This window comes from Sorex fumeus, unplaced genomic scaffold, assembly GCF_029834395.1.
Source record: "Sorex fumeus unplaced genomic scaffold, SorFum_2.1 ptg000006l, whole genome shotgun sequence".
Classification (NCBI taxonomy): domain Eukaryota; kingdom Metazoa; phylum Chordata; class Mammalia; order Eulipotyphla; family Soricidae; genus Sorex; species Sorex fumeus.
Genome location: NW_026606063.1, coordinates 57,924,115 through 57,940,477, shown reverse-complemented (window position 1 = coordinate 57,940,477; position 16,363 = coordinate 57,924,115). Strand labels below are relative to the sequence as shown.

Sequence of the window (16,363 nt, the reverse complement as noted above, 5' to 3'; positions counted from 1 at the left end):
GAGTGCTCCAGTGACTACATAAGTTTCTCTGATGGTTGTATCTAAGTGGGGATTACTGAGCCCTGTGGCATGCAAATGTATTTTATATGATTTACACATCTTTAGTATGAAAATTCAAAGTCTTCCACGGTGGTTATGCCAGTTTGCACAGTGAGAAGCAAGTTGGGCTGGAAGAATATAGCACAAAGCTTAAGACACTTGGCCAAATGTGAGGTTGGGACACAACATTGGTTCAAATCTAGGCATGAAATGTGGTTCCCCCAGCACAGGAGGAAGGAAGGGAGGGAGAGAGGGAGGAAGGAAGGATGCATTCAGATTCATGAATGGTTTTTCTCTTAGGAAGGGAGGGAGGGAGGGAGGTGGAGGGAGGGAGGGAGGGAGGGAGGGAGGAAGGAAGGAAGGAAGGAAGGAAGGAAGGAAGGAAGGAAGGAAGGAAGGGAAAGAGATGTTTCATTAGATAAAGTAGCTGTGGATAAAGTAGCTCTAAGGAAAGATGAAATCTTGTTTGCTGCAACTTGAGTGGAACTGGAAGATATGTTAAGTGAAATAAGTAAGTCAGAGGAAGAAGAATAAATACTGGATGATCCCACTCGTCTATTATATAGAGAGAACAGAACAGTGAAATAGACTATTGAACAGTGACAGACCCTTGGCCTTGAACTTCAAAACTCAGATCACCAAGCAGTGGGGGAGAGGATGGGGGCATGAAGAGGTGACCTAGGCACTTAGGAAATGGCCTAAGAACAGTGGTCCTGGGCACTTGGTGGTATCAAGGAATAGTACCTTTGTACATCAAAACTGTGTTAACACTATTGTAACCATGTCACCTATACCACAATTTTTTTTTTCTTTTGCTTTTTGGGTCACACCCGGTGATGGTCAGGGGCTACTCCTTGCTCTGCACTCAGGAATCACTCCTGGCGGTGCTCAGGAGACCGCATGGGATGCTGGAATTGAACCTGGTCGGCCAGGTGCAAGCAAAACGCCCTACCTGCTGTGTATCACTCCAGCCCCAGCACTAAAATTTTTTAAGTGAACAAAACAGTAACACTGTCATTGCTCTATATTGACTCTAGAACTATGTTGCCAGATTTATTTCAGTGTTATTATTTCCTGTCAAAGAAGTTGAGCTGTCTCTCATGAATGTATCTGTTTTCCTGGTTTCCTTTTCTGATGATCGTCTCTTCTGGTCTTTCAACACTCTCTTCTCCCATCCTCATGAACGTCTCCAACTGGCCACTGCACCCTTTGTTAAACAGAATCTTGACTTTGATGCATTCATATTCATGACTGGCTTTTCTCTTAGACTTTGAACTTTGGAAGTTTTAAGAAGCATTCCCCCACCTTAGGTTGGCAAAAGATTCTTATAAGTAGCTTGAACAATCTCTCGTACCTTTGACATTTGCGTCTTTACTTCATCCCAGAGACCACTTTTACCTTGAGCGTAAAAAAAGGGATCCAAGTTTATCTTCTTTATGTGAGGACCCAGTTTTCCTCCACCACCTCCTCCACAATCCCACCTTTCCCCCAGTCTTCTCTGCAGTTCCCCTGGTATCTGCTCTGTCTGGGGATGAGTTTGTTTGATTATTTTTTTGTCCCAGTGATTATGTGATATACATGAGTATCTAATAGGAGAAGCTCCCACTTTATTCTTCCTTTGTAGCTTATATTATTTTGGGTTTAGGGTCACACCTGGCAGTGCTCGGATGTTGCTCTCACAGTGCCTGGAGAACCATCTGGTGCCAAGTTTATGCCTCTGGTATACAAAGCACATATGCTGGTTCTCAGAGCCTCCTCCCCAACCCCCCTATAGATTTTTAGGTATTTTTAAAATTCCTCTCTTAGAGTACATTTTTCAAGAGTCTCAAAAAAATCCAACTGGAATGTGACCTAAACTCTGACATTAAAAGAAAAAAAAATCCTCCTGTATTCCTTATTGCAATTATGTTTTATAGATTATTTTGGGAAGAAATGACATGTTTGTGGTCCTACTTAAAAAAGCAATATCTTGGGAACTGGAGCAATAGCACAGCAGGTAGGGTGTTTGCCTTGCACGCGGCCAACTTGGGTTTGATTCCCAACATCCCATGTGGTCCCCTGAGCACAGCTGGGAATAATTCCTGAGTGCAGAGCCAGGAGTAACCCCTGTGCATCGCCGGGTGTGACCCAAAAAGAAAAAAAAGCAGTATTTTAATTGTTCAGAATATTTTTCTATGTAGAAAAATATTTGAGTTTTAGTTAATTCTTATATACTTTTAAGATTTTATTGCTGTTATGAATGTTCTCTGTTAATTATATGTTCCAGGTGATAATTACTGGTGTAGAAATTTGCTATTGATTCTTATAAATCAATCCTATATCTGGCAACCTTACTGGACTCTCCAGTCCTGTAGATTGATTCTCCTGGTCCCTGTAGGGACCATATTGTTAGTCTGATCTTTTACAGTCCAGTAACACCAATTACTTCTTTTTTGAAATATGCTTGGAGCATTGGTAGGACATCAATTAGTGGTCATTGTGGCCAACCTAGGCTTGTCCAAAATCTTAAGAGAATATATCTTAGCCTCTGCCATTAAATGTAATATTTTCTGTAAGTACGTATGTGACTTGCATATATAGTTCCATCAAGTTTAGGAAATTGCCTCTGATTCCTACTTCACTAAGAGTTTTTGTTTATTTTAATTATAAATAGGCTTGGATGTTTATCATATGCCTTTCTGCATTAATTTTTTATATGTTCCCTTTTAATACTCTTACAGATGACACCCTCTTGGCTATTGTGTACTTTTTATTGTTTCATACAGTTGGAGTCCATTTCGCTAGCTTTTGGTTTCAGATTTTGTGTCTATGTTCAAAAGTGTAATTTTGTTTTTGTTTATTTCTCCAGTTTCACTGAGACACAATTGACATATAACACTGTGGAAATTTGAGCTATACAACGTGATATACAACATAATGTATTGTGAAATCCTTATCCCCATGTGGGTTAACACTCAATGCCTAGGCATTGTCACTGCTGTGCTGACGATCTACTGTTAGCAACTTTCAAGTGTATTATAGAATCCTGATCGCCAAATCCGACTAATACACAGTGTAGTCACCAGAATGGACATGAGGTCCCAGAACCTTACTCGTAACTGGAAGTTTCTAGATCTGACCAACTTTGTTTCATTTGCTGTATCCCACACTCTTGACAGCCACCAGCTTGCTCTCTGTGACTGTGAGTTTGGATGTCCTTAGATTTCCTATAGATGAGATCATCCGGTATTTGTCTTTATGTGACTTACAGTTCATCTGTGTCATCACTTTCATTTTCCTTCTCGTATTGGAATTCCATGATTTGAGAACCATTTGATGACTGTATGGATCACTGTCGTAGTGAGTTCAGGTCAGTGGTGATTCCTCTAAAAACTGTTTGTATGATTGATAAAGCCAGTGTCCTACTGTCCAGCAGAAAGCTTCAGGGGACATTAGAAAAAAGTAAAGGCAGGAAAGAAAAGGCAGTAGCATGAGGCATTTCAGATGGGTCAAGACCGTTAGCATCTATGAACAACAATGACAACAACAAAAATAAGAGTGATTAGAAGTTTTGTCCCTGAGAGCCAAAAATTAAAATAAAACAAATACCCTAAATGTTTCTATGCCGCCAGAGTTAACAGTCTTCATGGGCTTCTGTTGTCTGGAAGTTCCTGCTCTAACTAAAACTGCTATGAATATTCTTGAACAAGTCTTTTTGAGACCATTATGCCTTCATTAATACTCAGAGTATCAGCCACTGGGTACACACCAATAAGAAAACAAAACTCTCTTGAGAGAGTGAAAGAAGAAAACTTCCTGCTATAGAGATAGGTTAGGAAGGGCGGCGACAGTGGGGGGGGGGCAGCGTCAGGAGGGAAACTGGGGTCATTGGTGGTGGGACATTTGTTTGGGCAAACCTGCTAGTGCTCAGGGCTTACTCATGGCTCTGTGTTCATTGGTCACTCTTGGTGGAGCTCAGGAAAACATACGGTGCTGGCAATTGAACCCAAGTCAGGTATGTGCAAGGCAAGTGCCCTACTTGCTGTACTCAGTAGCTCTAGTCCTGAGGAAGTTTTTGTTCATTGCAGTGTAGGCTGGAGCGATAGCACAGCAGGTAGGGCATTTGCCTTGCACGCGGCTGACATGGCCAACCCAAGTTCAATTCCTCCGCCCCTCTCGGAGAACCCAGCAAGCTACCGAGAGTATCTCACCCTGGCAAGCTCCCTGTGATTTATTTGATATTTGATATGCCAAACACAGTAACAACAAGTCTCATAATGGAGAGGTTACTGGGCCCGCTCGAGCAAATCAATGAACAACGGAGGACAGTGCTACAGTGCTACAGTGTAGGCAGCATGTTACAACACTGATCAGGTGTAGTTATTGAGGCATAACTGTACTGCACCAGCATGAAAATGCCCACCCGTCTACACCACCAGCTCAGCCACCACCTGCTCTGTTTCTTGCTGTCACTACATGTTAAGTGTAGTCCACTTTAGAACTCGTTGAAAGTGGAGTCACACAGTGAGAATTCTGTGCTGGCTTTCTGCTGAGTGTAACATTTTTGTGATGCATTCTTGTTGTTGCAGATGTCAGTATTTCTTTTTTTTTTTTTTAATTTAGGGTAGTGTTCCATTCTGTGAACTAGCCACAGTTACAGTCTTCATGGGCTTCTGTTGTCTGGAAGTTCCTGCTCTAACTAAAACTGCTATGAATATTCTTTCACAAGTCTTTTTGAGACCGTTATGTCTTCATCAATACTCAGAATATCAGCCACAAGGCTGATATATATGTTTAGCTTTGTAAGACATTTCCAAGCTGTTCTCCGAAGTGTTCATAGAACTTTGCACTTCCACGAGAATGATGAATGTTCCAGTTACTCCATATCTTCACCAGCATCTGTTTTTGTTGGTGTTTGAAATGATCTGACACTGGGTATTTTGCATTTTGCACTGTCACATTTGCAATTCTTTGATGACTAATGCCTTGGAGCATCTTTTCCTGAGCTTGACCACGTGTGTGTGCATGTGCGTGCGTGTGTGTGTGTGTGTGTGTGTGTGTGTGTGACATCAGCAGTGCTCTAGGTTTACACCTGACTCTACTCTCAGAAATTACTCCTGCTGCTGTTCAGGGACCAGATGGGATACCAGAGATCAAGTCTAGGTCAACTGTGTGCAAGGCAAATGCTCTACACTCTGTACTATTGCTCTGGTTCCTTTGACCACTTTTTCCTTCTTTCATGAAATGTTCTATTCATTTGCCTACTTAAAAGTTTAAGTGGGCTGGGGGCTGGAGCTATAGTACAGCGGGTAGGGCACTTGCCTTGCACGCGGCTGAGCCAGGTTCGATTCCCACATCCCTTATGGTCCCCAGAACACTGCCAGGAGTAATTCCTGAGTGCAAAGCCAGGAGTAACCCCTATGCACCGCCAGGTATGACCCCCCAAAAAACCTAAGTAAAAGTTTCAGTGGGCTGGAGAGATAACACAGCAGGTGAGGCACTTGCCTTGCATGTGGCCAGTTCTGATTCAGTGCCCACCATCATATATTGTCTCCCAGCACATCTCTGAGTGACCCCTGAGCACAGAGCCAAGAGTACTGCTGGGTATAGCCCAAAAAACAAAATAAAAATACATTTTAAATTGAGTTACTGCTGTTAATTCTATTGAGTTGTAGTTCTCTATATATTCTGGAAATGAGTCCTTTTTTTTACAGCTATGTATGCAGCAGAAAGCTTTGCCCAGCCTATAGCATGTCTATTAAGTTTCTTAATGACTAGTGTTCTTTATATTTCTCTTTATTTATTTTTTGTTGGTTTCTACTCTTGTTTTTATTGACTTTTTTTCTAATAATGAGTTTCATTTGCTCTTTTCTAAATCTAGAATTTAATGTCATTAGCTATCGTCTTTTCTAATCAAGAAATCTAAAGCTATAGATTTCCCTCTCATATTTACCTGCATCCAAAAACTTGATTTACTGACTTCTCTTTATCATTCAATTCAAAGTGTTGCAAAACTTTACTGATATTTTCCTCTCTGTCCTAAGCCTTCATTAGAAGTGTGTTGTTTAATTTCCAAATATTTGAATTTTCCTTGATATCTTGTTGTTTGGGATTTTCATTTCATATTATTATGATCCGAGCCATGGTTTGTGCTATTGCAGTTTGCTCTGTCTTGGAAACCACCGAATGTGCTCTTGAAAGAATGTGCATATTCTGCCTTGTGAATCTGAATCAAGTCAGATTGGGTGATCGTGGAGTCTTTTCCCCTCATTTATTTTCATTTGTACCGTTTAGAAAGGTACAAATAGAAGATATTCACACAGGCAGCCCTGACTCCTCTTGGTTTATGTCTTTTAGAGGACTGAATTTTTGCCATAAGTCTCTCAAAGCCCTGTGACAGGCACACAGATGTGTTTCCGGTTGCATCCTCTCTTCCTGATGAAAGGCCCCTCATCGCTCCGTGGCGCTCTGTCTCTCCACCTTGCGTCTGCTTGTCCCGTTATTGCTCTGGCAGTGCTAGATCTCTTCCCTCTTTCCTGCATCTGCCTGCGGCTCAGTGTGAAGGACACCCCTTTGATGAATAGCGGCTGGAGGGGTCTTGCCTTTTCTTTTCTTTCTTTGCAGGGTGGGGGGTGTTCCTTGTGGTGCTCAGGAGGCCCGAGGTCCACTCCCGGCGATGCTCACTTAAACAGGCGGGATGTTCCATGAGAAGGCCTGAGGAGTGCAGGCGGACGGGGCTCCTAGGGAGGCCCCAGAGAGAGCCGCCCCTGCCTGGGGAGACTCAGCAGTGGTCTGTGCCAGCGCAGTGCCGGGCTCCACAGGAGGTTGCATGGGGGTGCGGGCATCACAGCAGGCAGCTGGCAGGTGCCTGTGCAGAAAGCCACAGCCCCAAGGGGGTGGCTGTGTGCAGGGACTGTACCTACGGCTCAGCCCTCAGGGGCTAGTGCCCCCCACTAACCACGTGGTCTCTTGCATCCAGTCCCCTGAGTCCACCGGCCGGAGGGGGAAGATTTCTACCGTTCAGGGGTGAGGACCCGGTTTCACCAGCAGCACTTCACTCAAAGTCACAGTTTTGGAGGACCTCTCGCCAACACTCAGGGAGGGTGTGTAGAAGTGCCATGTGCCCTCCCAAAGATGCCAGGAGGTGTCTGCACATCTGAGTGGCAGAGGTGCAGAGGCCGTCTGAATGCAACCTTTATGGACAGTCACAGGTAGTGACATTTGCATGGTCTCTCGAAGCAGGAAAGCTCTCGTCTCTGCTCTGTCTTGGTCCACATGTGAATAACTCACATACAACATACCAGGTGGCCCCAGCCAGGGGCTAAAAGGTGCTCTCCCATCCCGTGCAGTCAGGAAGGGCTGCATGGAAGAGGTATCCACATGTTAGCTCTTGGCTTCCTTTCAGCCTTCCTTTCTTCAGTGTCCCCCGAGGACAAGCCCCCCTGCTCCGCCTCTCCCATCCCACCTCTGGAACTAAGGGCAGACATACAGGCAGGGGAACCAGCTTGGAGGCAGAGTGACCATGGGCAGGCGGGGACGGGTGTGTCCAGCAGGGCGTTCCCTGCTCTCTGAGCCGGATGGAGGAGGGCGTCACACACCTTCCCCTCCTGGGTCTGTGCCTGCAGATGGCAGCGACAGTGAGCTGGAGCTGTCCACAGTACGACATCAGCCCGAAGGGTTGGACCAGCTGCAGGCGCAGACCAAGTTCACCAAGAAGGAGCTGCAGTCACTCTACAGGGGCTTCAAGAATGTGAGTTCTCCGAGGGGGCCAGGTGTTAGAGGCGCAGCCAACGGCCATTCTCCCAGCACCCCCAAGAAGCGTTCCAAGGGTCCTTATACCTCTGCCTGGTGCCCCTCCTGCTTCTCCCTTGCCTCCTTTGCCTCTACTCTGATGCCCCTCCCACCTCTCTCCTGCCTTCCCCCACCAGCATCTGCCTGGTCCCCCTCCCAACTCCCCCATGCCTCTCCCCGACCCCCCGCCTGGTGCCCCACCCCCACCCCCGCTGCCTCTGCCTCTGCCTAGTGCCCCTCTGTGCTCCCCTCAGCAGGGTCTCAGCAGTGACAGTCCTAGGGAGTAGAGAGAGCCCAGCCCTAGGGGTGGGGGTGGGGGGCGCCCAGGTCTCTGAGTAAGGTGGCTTTCTGTTACAGGAGTGTCCCACAGGCCTGGTGGATGAGGACACCTTCAAACTCATTTACTCCCAGTTCTTTCCTCAGGGAGGTAAGTGTGAGTGCCCCCACCCACCCGTGCACCCACCCACCTCTCCCCTGCTTGCCTGCCCACAGCCCTGCACAAGGGGGTCCTTTCACCTGGATCCAGCCTCCCCTCTCCCCCTCCCTGCCCTGGAGGCCTGGGGCTGCCCTAGTGCTATAGGAGAGGGGACCCAGCCGGAACCCTTGGGGCTGCCTGGGCCTGCCCCCAGCCCTCTCTCTGCCACCCCCAGATGCCACCACCTACGCACACTTTCTCTTCAACGCCTTTGACGCCGACGGGAACGGGGCCATCCACTTTGAGGTAGGTCCCCCCACCCCCGTCTCCTGCCCTGCAGCCCATGTGGTGAGGGGAAGGGTGGGGTCTTCCCTCCCAGGATGTCCAGGGCTCAGACACTGGCCGTGTGGCCCTGGGGGAGCGGGCAGAGTGTGCCCAGCTGGCTCTGAGCCTGACTGTGCGGTAGGGGATTGGGTTTCACCGTCTGGCCATGCTGTCCTCGGCCTTTGCTGCCCTTGCAGCCCCACCGAGCCCAGGGGCTGCCTCTGAGCAGGTCACCCCAGCCTGCGTTTGCCCCTAAGAAGTGGGCCCAGTGCAGAGGCACGGCAGCAGCCTGGGAGTGCACCCCCTTGGAGGAGCCCAGCTGGAAGGCCCCAGCCTGAGAGGGCTGCAGTGTGGATGCAGGGACCCTGGTGGTCCCCGGCAGGAGGCAGAAGCCAGCTCTCCCATCCTCTGCGCAGGCCCAGCACTGGAGTCATTTGAGAGTGGCCCATCTGTGGAGCGCGGCCCCTATAAATAGCTGCGGGAGAAACACTGAAACCTCTTTGGAGAGGAAAGCCTCGCTGAGAGCCAGCCCGATCGATCCCCAGCTCCGCGCCTGCTGCTCCGCTCCTAGGGATCATGGGCAGCTGACAGGAAGGCGGGCGGGCGGGTAGAAGGCCCCTGGCCGTGCTGGTGTAATAATAACTCGTCCTAATGCTGCTGCATTTATTTATATGCTGCAGGTCAGCCCAGCCCAGTGACTCAGACCAGAGGGGCCCCCACTCTGCCAGTGACTTCAAGGGCCCTGCCCTCTCCCCCAGGCGCCCAGGCAGGGGTGTGAGGAACCCGGGAGGGGTTTTGTCACTGTCGGCTTGGATGGATTTGCTGTGCCTCTCTGCACTGCAGGAGTCCGCGCTCACCATCTGTGGGTGTCTCACCTCCCATGCGACACCGCTGGCTGACTGCCCCCCTCAATCCTGAGTGTTCTCACCACGGTTTCAGTGACACCACATGGTGCCCAGTGCCCAGTGGTGGCAGGGAAGTGCCTGTGCCAAGCCCCCCATGGCCAGGTATCCCTGAGGAAGCGGCCAGGATTTCAGGGAGGAGGAGGAACCCAGGGCCCGTGTGGGCACAGGCCTGGCACACAGGTTTTCTGGCCCAGCAGAGAAGGGCCTGGGTCAGTGGGCCTGGCTCCCCACCCCGACGGCCTCCTGGGTTCTGTGTGCTAGGTCTGTCTGGGGGCACTGTGATAGGGTGTTGGTGCCGAAGTCCTTCTGATACAGGCCTTCTCTGCTGCTATCTGGGCCTCTATGTGCCTGTCTGGTTGGTGCTTTGGGGAAGCAGAGGGAACAGTGCTCTGGGCCCCTGCTGCTGTGTTCAGGGATCGCTCCAGAGTTGGCTCTTGGGGAGTTAGTGCCTCTGGTTTCAGGTGGTGCGTGTGTTCTGAACCCTGATGGCATCTGGATTTCACTGGCCTGCTCTGGCAGAGATGCCTTTATCCCAAGGGAGATCCCAGGTCCTTAAGCCAGCATAGGAGGCCTGGGGCAGGAGGGCCTGAAGGAGGGAGATCCTGCTTGTGTTTTTACCCAATCCTATCTGTGCACCTGATCCCGCCTGTGTGTACCTGGTCCTGCTTGTGTGTACCTGATTTTGCCTGTGTGTACCTGATCCTACCTGTGTGCACCTGATCCTGCCTGTGTACACCTGATCTGCTTATGGGTACCTGATCCCACCTGTGTGCACCTGATCCTACCTCTGTGCATCTGATCCTACCTGTGTGCACCTGATCACACCTGTGTGTACCTGATTCTGCCTGTGTGCACCTGATCCCACCTGTGTGCACCTGATCCCACCTGTGTGCATCTGATCCTGCCTGTGTGCACCTGATCCCGCCTATGTGCACCTGATCCTGCTTGTGTGTACCTGATTCCGCCTGTGTGCACCTGATCCCACCTGTGTGCACCTGATCCCACCTGTGTGCACCTGATCCTGCCTCTGGGTACTTGATCTTGCCTGTGTGCACCTGATCCCACCTGTGTGTACCTGATCCTGCCCCTGGGTACTTGATTCTGCCTGTGTGCACCTGATCCCACCTGTGTGCACCTGATCCCACCTGTGTGCACCTGATCCCACCTGTGTGCACCTGATACCACCTGTGTGCACCTGATCCTGCCTCTGGGTACTTGATCTTGCCTGTGTGCACCTGATCCCACCTGTGTGTACCTGATCCTGCCCCTGGGTACTTGATTCTGCCTGTGTGCACCTGATCCCACCTGTGTGCACCTGATCCCACCTGTGTGCACCTGATCCCACCTGTGTGCACCTGATACCACCTGTGTGCACCTGATCCTGCCTCTGGGTACTTGATCTTGCCTGTGTGCACCTGATCCCACCTGTGTGTACCTGATCCTGCCCCTGGGTACTTGATTCTGCCTGTGTGCACCTGATCCCACCTGTGTGCACCTGATCCCACCTGTGTGCACCTGATCCCACCTGTGTGTACCTGATCCCTCCTGTGTGCACCTGATCCTACCTCATAAGGTGGAACTAATTATGCCTGTGTGTGGATCTGGTTCTGTTTATTTTGTGATTTTTTTCTCTCTGGAAGTTTGTAGGATTCTCTCTTTAGACCCACCCTTTTATAATGTCTCCATCATATGTCTCTGCCTACAATCTGCATTCGTGGGACAGCTGGGCCCGGCTGTCCCTCTGGTAAAGGGGGACACTCACTCTCTCACCTCACTCAGAGCCTTCCCCCCATTTCCTCCAGTTCTTCCTCATTTTCCCTCTCATGTTCCTCTTTTCTCTCTGATTTGCCAGCGTCTTTCTTTTCTGCTGCTTTCTGGAAGAGTCTGCACCCTCCAGTCCAACTTCTGAGCCTATCATTTTGCTTTCTTTTCAGTTCCCAGGCACTTTTTCCTGTTCCCTAATGGTCTTTTTCCAAAAAGAGCCTGGTTTTACTTTAAGAATGCCAGAGTCCTAGTTTCTGAATCCAATAGGTTAATTTTCTTCCTCCTGGAATAATATTTAATCCATATTACTCTGTTCCTTTTCCCCAGACCCAGCATATTGAGTGGGGTCTACGTCTCTGGTGTCTCCCCCCTGCAGCCCTCTCTGTCCCTCCTTGCCCAGCATCTGGGCTCACACCTGGATGGAGCAGGCTGGGCCCGAGTATGGGGCCTGGCCCACACCAGGCCTTCCTCCAGCGGCTCTCACAGACCACTGGGCTTCCCAGCCAGCCCCCACTGGAACATCATGTCTGGTCACATTTGTCCAGCAGGAGGCCTCCTGTGTGTGGTGACCCAGAGCTGAGCCTGTAAAATAGAAGTTTCCAGGTGCCCAGAGGCAGCTTCGAGGGGAGCTGACAGGGGTATGCTCCCTCCGTTAGGGTACTTCGCCTGCCTCTACCTTCCCAGGACCCACAGGTCTCTCACTGTGCCTTAGGTGGTGCATTTGAATTTGAGAATATGACTCCCAGCCATCATGCTCGCCCCCGCCACACACACATGCACGCATATCACACACATACACATGCATGTACATGCGGGTGCTCATAAGCAAACACAGATTCCTATACACACGCATGACTATGTGCACACACGCTCGTGCTGTTGAGCTGAGAGCCCCCTGCGTGGCCTGTGACAGGCCCCCTCCCCAGCAAGGGAGTGGAATTCGAGGGCCCGCACAGCAGCTGGGAGTAGAACCTGGGCGCCGGTGGCCACTCGTACCCTCTCGCCCACAGGACTTTGTGGTGGGCCTGTCCATCCTCCTGCGGGGCACTGTGCACGAGAAGCTGAAGTGGGCCTTCAACCTGTATGACATTAACAAGGACGGTTACATCACCAAAGAGGTAGGGGGCGGCCTGTGCCCCCACGCCCGCCGCCCCACACACCCCTGTCTCTCCCCTGCAGCTGCAGCCTGGCCCTGAGAGAACTGTTGGGCAGGAGTGGGACTCGCTCGGGGGGGGGGGGGGGGGGGGGGAGGACAACGGGGTTTGCATGCCCCTCACCGCAACTCCTACTGCTTTGCAGGGTTCATCTGGGGCTGGCCCGGTTCCCACCAGCAGAGGGAGCTAGTGAGGGCCTTTTCAGGCCAGGTCTGAGCCAGAACATGCAGAGATGCAGAATTGGGAGAGGGCACCTAAGAGTCCAAGTCTGGCTCCCCCATGCCACCCCAGCTGTGGGGCTAGGATGGCGGCAGGCACGCGGTGGGGGTGCCCTGACTCCCACTCAGCCCATCCTGTGACTCACACGGCGCCCATCCCGCAGGAGATGCTGGCCATCATGAAGTCCATCTATGACATGATGGGCCGCCACACCTGCCCAGTGCTTCGGGACGACGCCCCTCTGGAGCACGTAGAAAGGTTCTTCCAGGTGTGTCCCCGGTGGGCCAGGAGGGAGCCTAAGGGAAGCTCCACCCCCACACACACACACAGATACACACTCACACAGACACACACACACACAGAGGACCTTGCATCTCCCACCCGATTGTCTGGGGGCTGTGATGTGCCCATCCCTGCTTCCTGACCTGCAGATGGTCAAGGCTGGTGGGCAGCTCACACCCAAGGCCAATGCTCTGGAGCCTTCCAAGAGCTGCTTAAACTCCCTCAGGGACGGTGTGAGGGGAGTGGGGGTGGGAGTGGGGTCTGCAGGCATCCCAGCTGGGCCTTGGTTGCTGCATCTGCCTGGGGCAGCCTGGGACTGTGCTCGGGAAGTGGGGCTCAGGAGCAACTGGGATGGGTGTATGTGGGGACTTGGGAGGCAGGCAGCACTGAGCCCCAAGCTGGGGACCCCTCGGTCTTAGCCACCCACTGCTATACCCTCTCAGGTCAGGCAGGTTGGGGCGACACTCACCTAGGGTGTGGCTTGGGTTGCAGAAAATGGACCGGAATCAGGATGGGGTGGTGACCATCGATGAGTTCCTGGAGACCTGCCAGAAGGTGGGCGGTGGCAGAACGTGGTAACACCCCCTGTCCCCGGCACCCTCCCACCTCCGACCTCTACTGTCCCTCAGTACCTTACTCCCCGCCTCTCCTGGGGGTTCACAGGGAACAGTGGTCGCCAGGCAGGCTTACCGTCTGGCTGTACCCAACCCCCATGACACAGGCACCTGTGAGGGTTCCAAGGTCCCCTGAGATGCTGTTCGTGGTGGGGTGGGGTGGGGGTGTCACTGGCCCACTCAGAGCGCTCTGACAGGCTGCCTGCCCTCTCTTCCCACAGGATGAGAACATCATGAGCTCCATGCAGCTGTTTGAGAATGTCATCTAGGACACGCAGGGGTCCCTAAGGCCTGCCCCCGAAGACACCTCAGTCCTGCCAGGAGAAGTCTCCATAAAAAACTTTCACTAATATATTTACAAAAGGTGGACAGTTGCTGTACACACACACACACACACACACACTCACTCACATGCATACACATTCTCATTCATACTCTCACATACATGCACTCTCACAGTCGCACACATGCACTCTCACACCGTCATACAACCACATACATGCCCTCTCACACCATCACACAATCACAAACACACATGCACTCACACACTCTCACATTCTCTCACACGTACACACCCACACACTCAGACTTACGCACACACTCGCACACTCACACATCCACTCAGACTCACACACACACTTTCACATATACTCACCTACTCACACAAAACATACATGCAGACACACTGCAGGCTGACAGAGGGGTCAGTGGGGCATGCTGTGTCAGGTGGCCATTGAGAGGCCAGTATCCACCCCACCCCCGCCGAGAAGTGACCAGCCACCCTCCCTCCCGTTTGTCTCCACCACACCGGCGCTGTGTGGGGCTGCTCTGGCCTCGTCTGTCCACCAGCCCCACTCCCTGAACCCTTCAGAGGACCTCCAGGGCACCGGAGCTGAGCAAGAGGGACGCACCGTCCTCTGGGGGACTCTGGGGCATGGTCCAGGCAAGGGGCGCCCTCTCAGTGCCTGGCTTCCTGGAGGAGGGTCTGGAGCAAACTGCCCCCCAACGGGGCTCAGGAGCCCTGTGGCCCCGGGAGGCCCCAGAGGGAGGCTGCCGCAGCCCAAGGTCATCAGTGGGAAGCTCTGGTGGGGGCCTCCCTCCCGCTGTCCCTCGGCTGAGTACCCCCTCCCCAGTTAGGGTTCTGCCTCAGTGTGCTGCCCTTTATGTGGGCCCACCCGGAACCTGTCACAAAGCACAAACACCCCAGCAGTGCGAGCGTGGGGGGCCAAGAACACTCTGCTTCTGTGAGACTGCCCCGGGGAAGAAGCGCGGGCCAGCTTAAGCCCAGATCCAGCCCAGCCCGGTTCAAAAGCACAAACGAGGTGGAGGGGAGAGAGAGCTGGAGCCAGCCCTGAGGTCAAAGGAAATGTCCAGGAGAGGGAGGGGCAGAGAGGAGAGAGAGCGCTGCTCCTGCTGGCCGCCTCCCCAGGTGGCCCTGATGACGGCAGGCAGGCCTCCGGGGACATCCCCACACGTACATTCCATCACCTGCTCAGGCCTGACCCCGGGAGAGCAGGGCCCTTGCGGAAAGGCGGAGTGGCGGAGACTGTGGAGACAGGCGTGGCTTGGAGGACCCCCGGGAGCCCCCCCATGGGATCCTTCTCCCGGGAGTTGCACTGATACCCACTCTCCCCTCTTCCTGAAGGGCGGCAGCTTCCCCCGGCTCAGGGACCCCCTCCCTGGCCCTGCCCTGCTGCTGGTGCAGCTCTGCTTCTAAGGGGCCACAGCCTAGGGGGACAGCGGGGACCAGGCTGGCTGCAGGGCTTGTCCCCCACACTGGGCCGCCAGCTGGCCGCATGTCTGCATGGCAGAAGCGTCTCCCTTGGGCACCGCCTGGAGGGGGGGAGGGTGTCTCTGTTCTCAGTGCCCACCGGTATTCAGTTCTGTATATTTTAATAAAATAAACTTGACAAGGAGCAGAGCTCCTGGGGCCTGAATCCCAACCACATCACGCGCCTGCTCTGCCCATCCACACGGTGAGCCTGGCCCCTGCCCAGTGCTGTGCTGGAGGTCGTTGGGAGTGACGCCGGGCTGCACATGGTGGCCTTGCCCAGGGCCACCTACCCAAAGGCATGGTCGGAAGAGATGCCCCCACCCCCAACCCACTCCTGCCAGGAAAGGTGTCCGGCAAGGTCCGGCCCTGGAGCTCAACCCGAGCCAGAAGCCTGGGCACCTGGGCACCTTCTCCAATCTCTTGTGTTTTGCCCCCCTGGCCACCTCCCTGTGTGCTCTGTGCTTGGGCTGTGCCCCCAGGTGGGGACAGATGCAGACTAGGCGTGCAGGCATCTTCCCTTTCTGGGTTTATTTTCAAAGGTCACGCTCTCGGGAGGGAGCTGGTGTTTATGTCGGGGGAGGGGCAGGAAATGAGAACACAGGGCCGGAGTGATGGGACAGAGGGTAGGGCGCTCACCTTTCACCCAGCCTGAGTCTGGTCAATCCCCAGCACCCCATATGGTCCCTGAACCCTTCCAGGAGTGACTCCTGAGCTCAGAGCCAGGAGTAACCCCTGAGCACCGCCGGGGGTGGCTCAAAACAAAAACAAACTGACAAAAAAGATATGAGAACCTAGAACAGCCAAGGGTCTTGCGTCTTCTTTCCTGCAGGGAGGTCTGATGTGCGCCTGCAGCCTTTGGCCTGAGGTTACAAGTGCTGTGCTCCCTACTGACCACTAGGGGGGGACCACACTCCAGACTGGCCCCTGGAAGCTGCCTGAAAGGGAAAAATCCTCTGATGAGAAGCTCTTTGTCCTTCCTTTTATAGCCGCGAAGACATTTTTATATTTTGCAAATGCCCAACACCCCAAATCTATCAAATTCTACAGGTTCCCCCCCCCACTGCACTGGGTTTGGGGAAAGGATGGATGGATGGATGGTGAGT

General features: G+C 52.5%; 1 protein-coding gene across 2 annotated transcripts in view; it reads left to right on the top strand.

Moving 5' to 3' along the window:
• The window catches only part of KCNIP3 (potassium voltage-gated channel interacting protein 3), a 66,455-nt gene extending 52,601 nt beyond the window's left edge, over positions 1-13,854 (top strand). For both annotated transcript variants that reach the window (XM_056122778.1, XM_056122784.1), the window contains 7 exons: positions 7,644-7,768; positions 8,167-8,236; positions 8,460-8,530; positions 12,228-12,335; positions 12,754-12,858; positions 13,365-13,427; positions 13,708-13,854. In XM_056122778.1, coding sequence (XP_055978753.1) covers positions 7,644-7,768; positions 8,167-8,236; positions 8,460-8,530; positions 12,228-12,335; positions 12,754-12,858; positions 13,365-13,427; positions 13,708-13,755 — 590 coding nt within the window. In that variant the 3' untranslated portion in view covers positions 13,756-13,854. The remainder of the gene's footprint in view (positions 1-7,643; positions 7,769-8,166; positions 8,237-8,459; positions 8,531-12,227; positions 12,336-12,753; positions 12,859-13,364; positions 13,428-13,707) is intronic.
• The last annotated feature ends 2,509 nt before the right edge of the window (positions 13,855-16,363 follow it).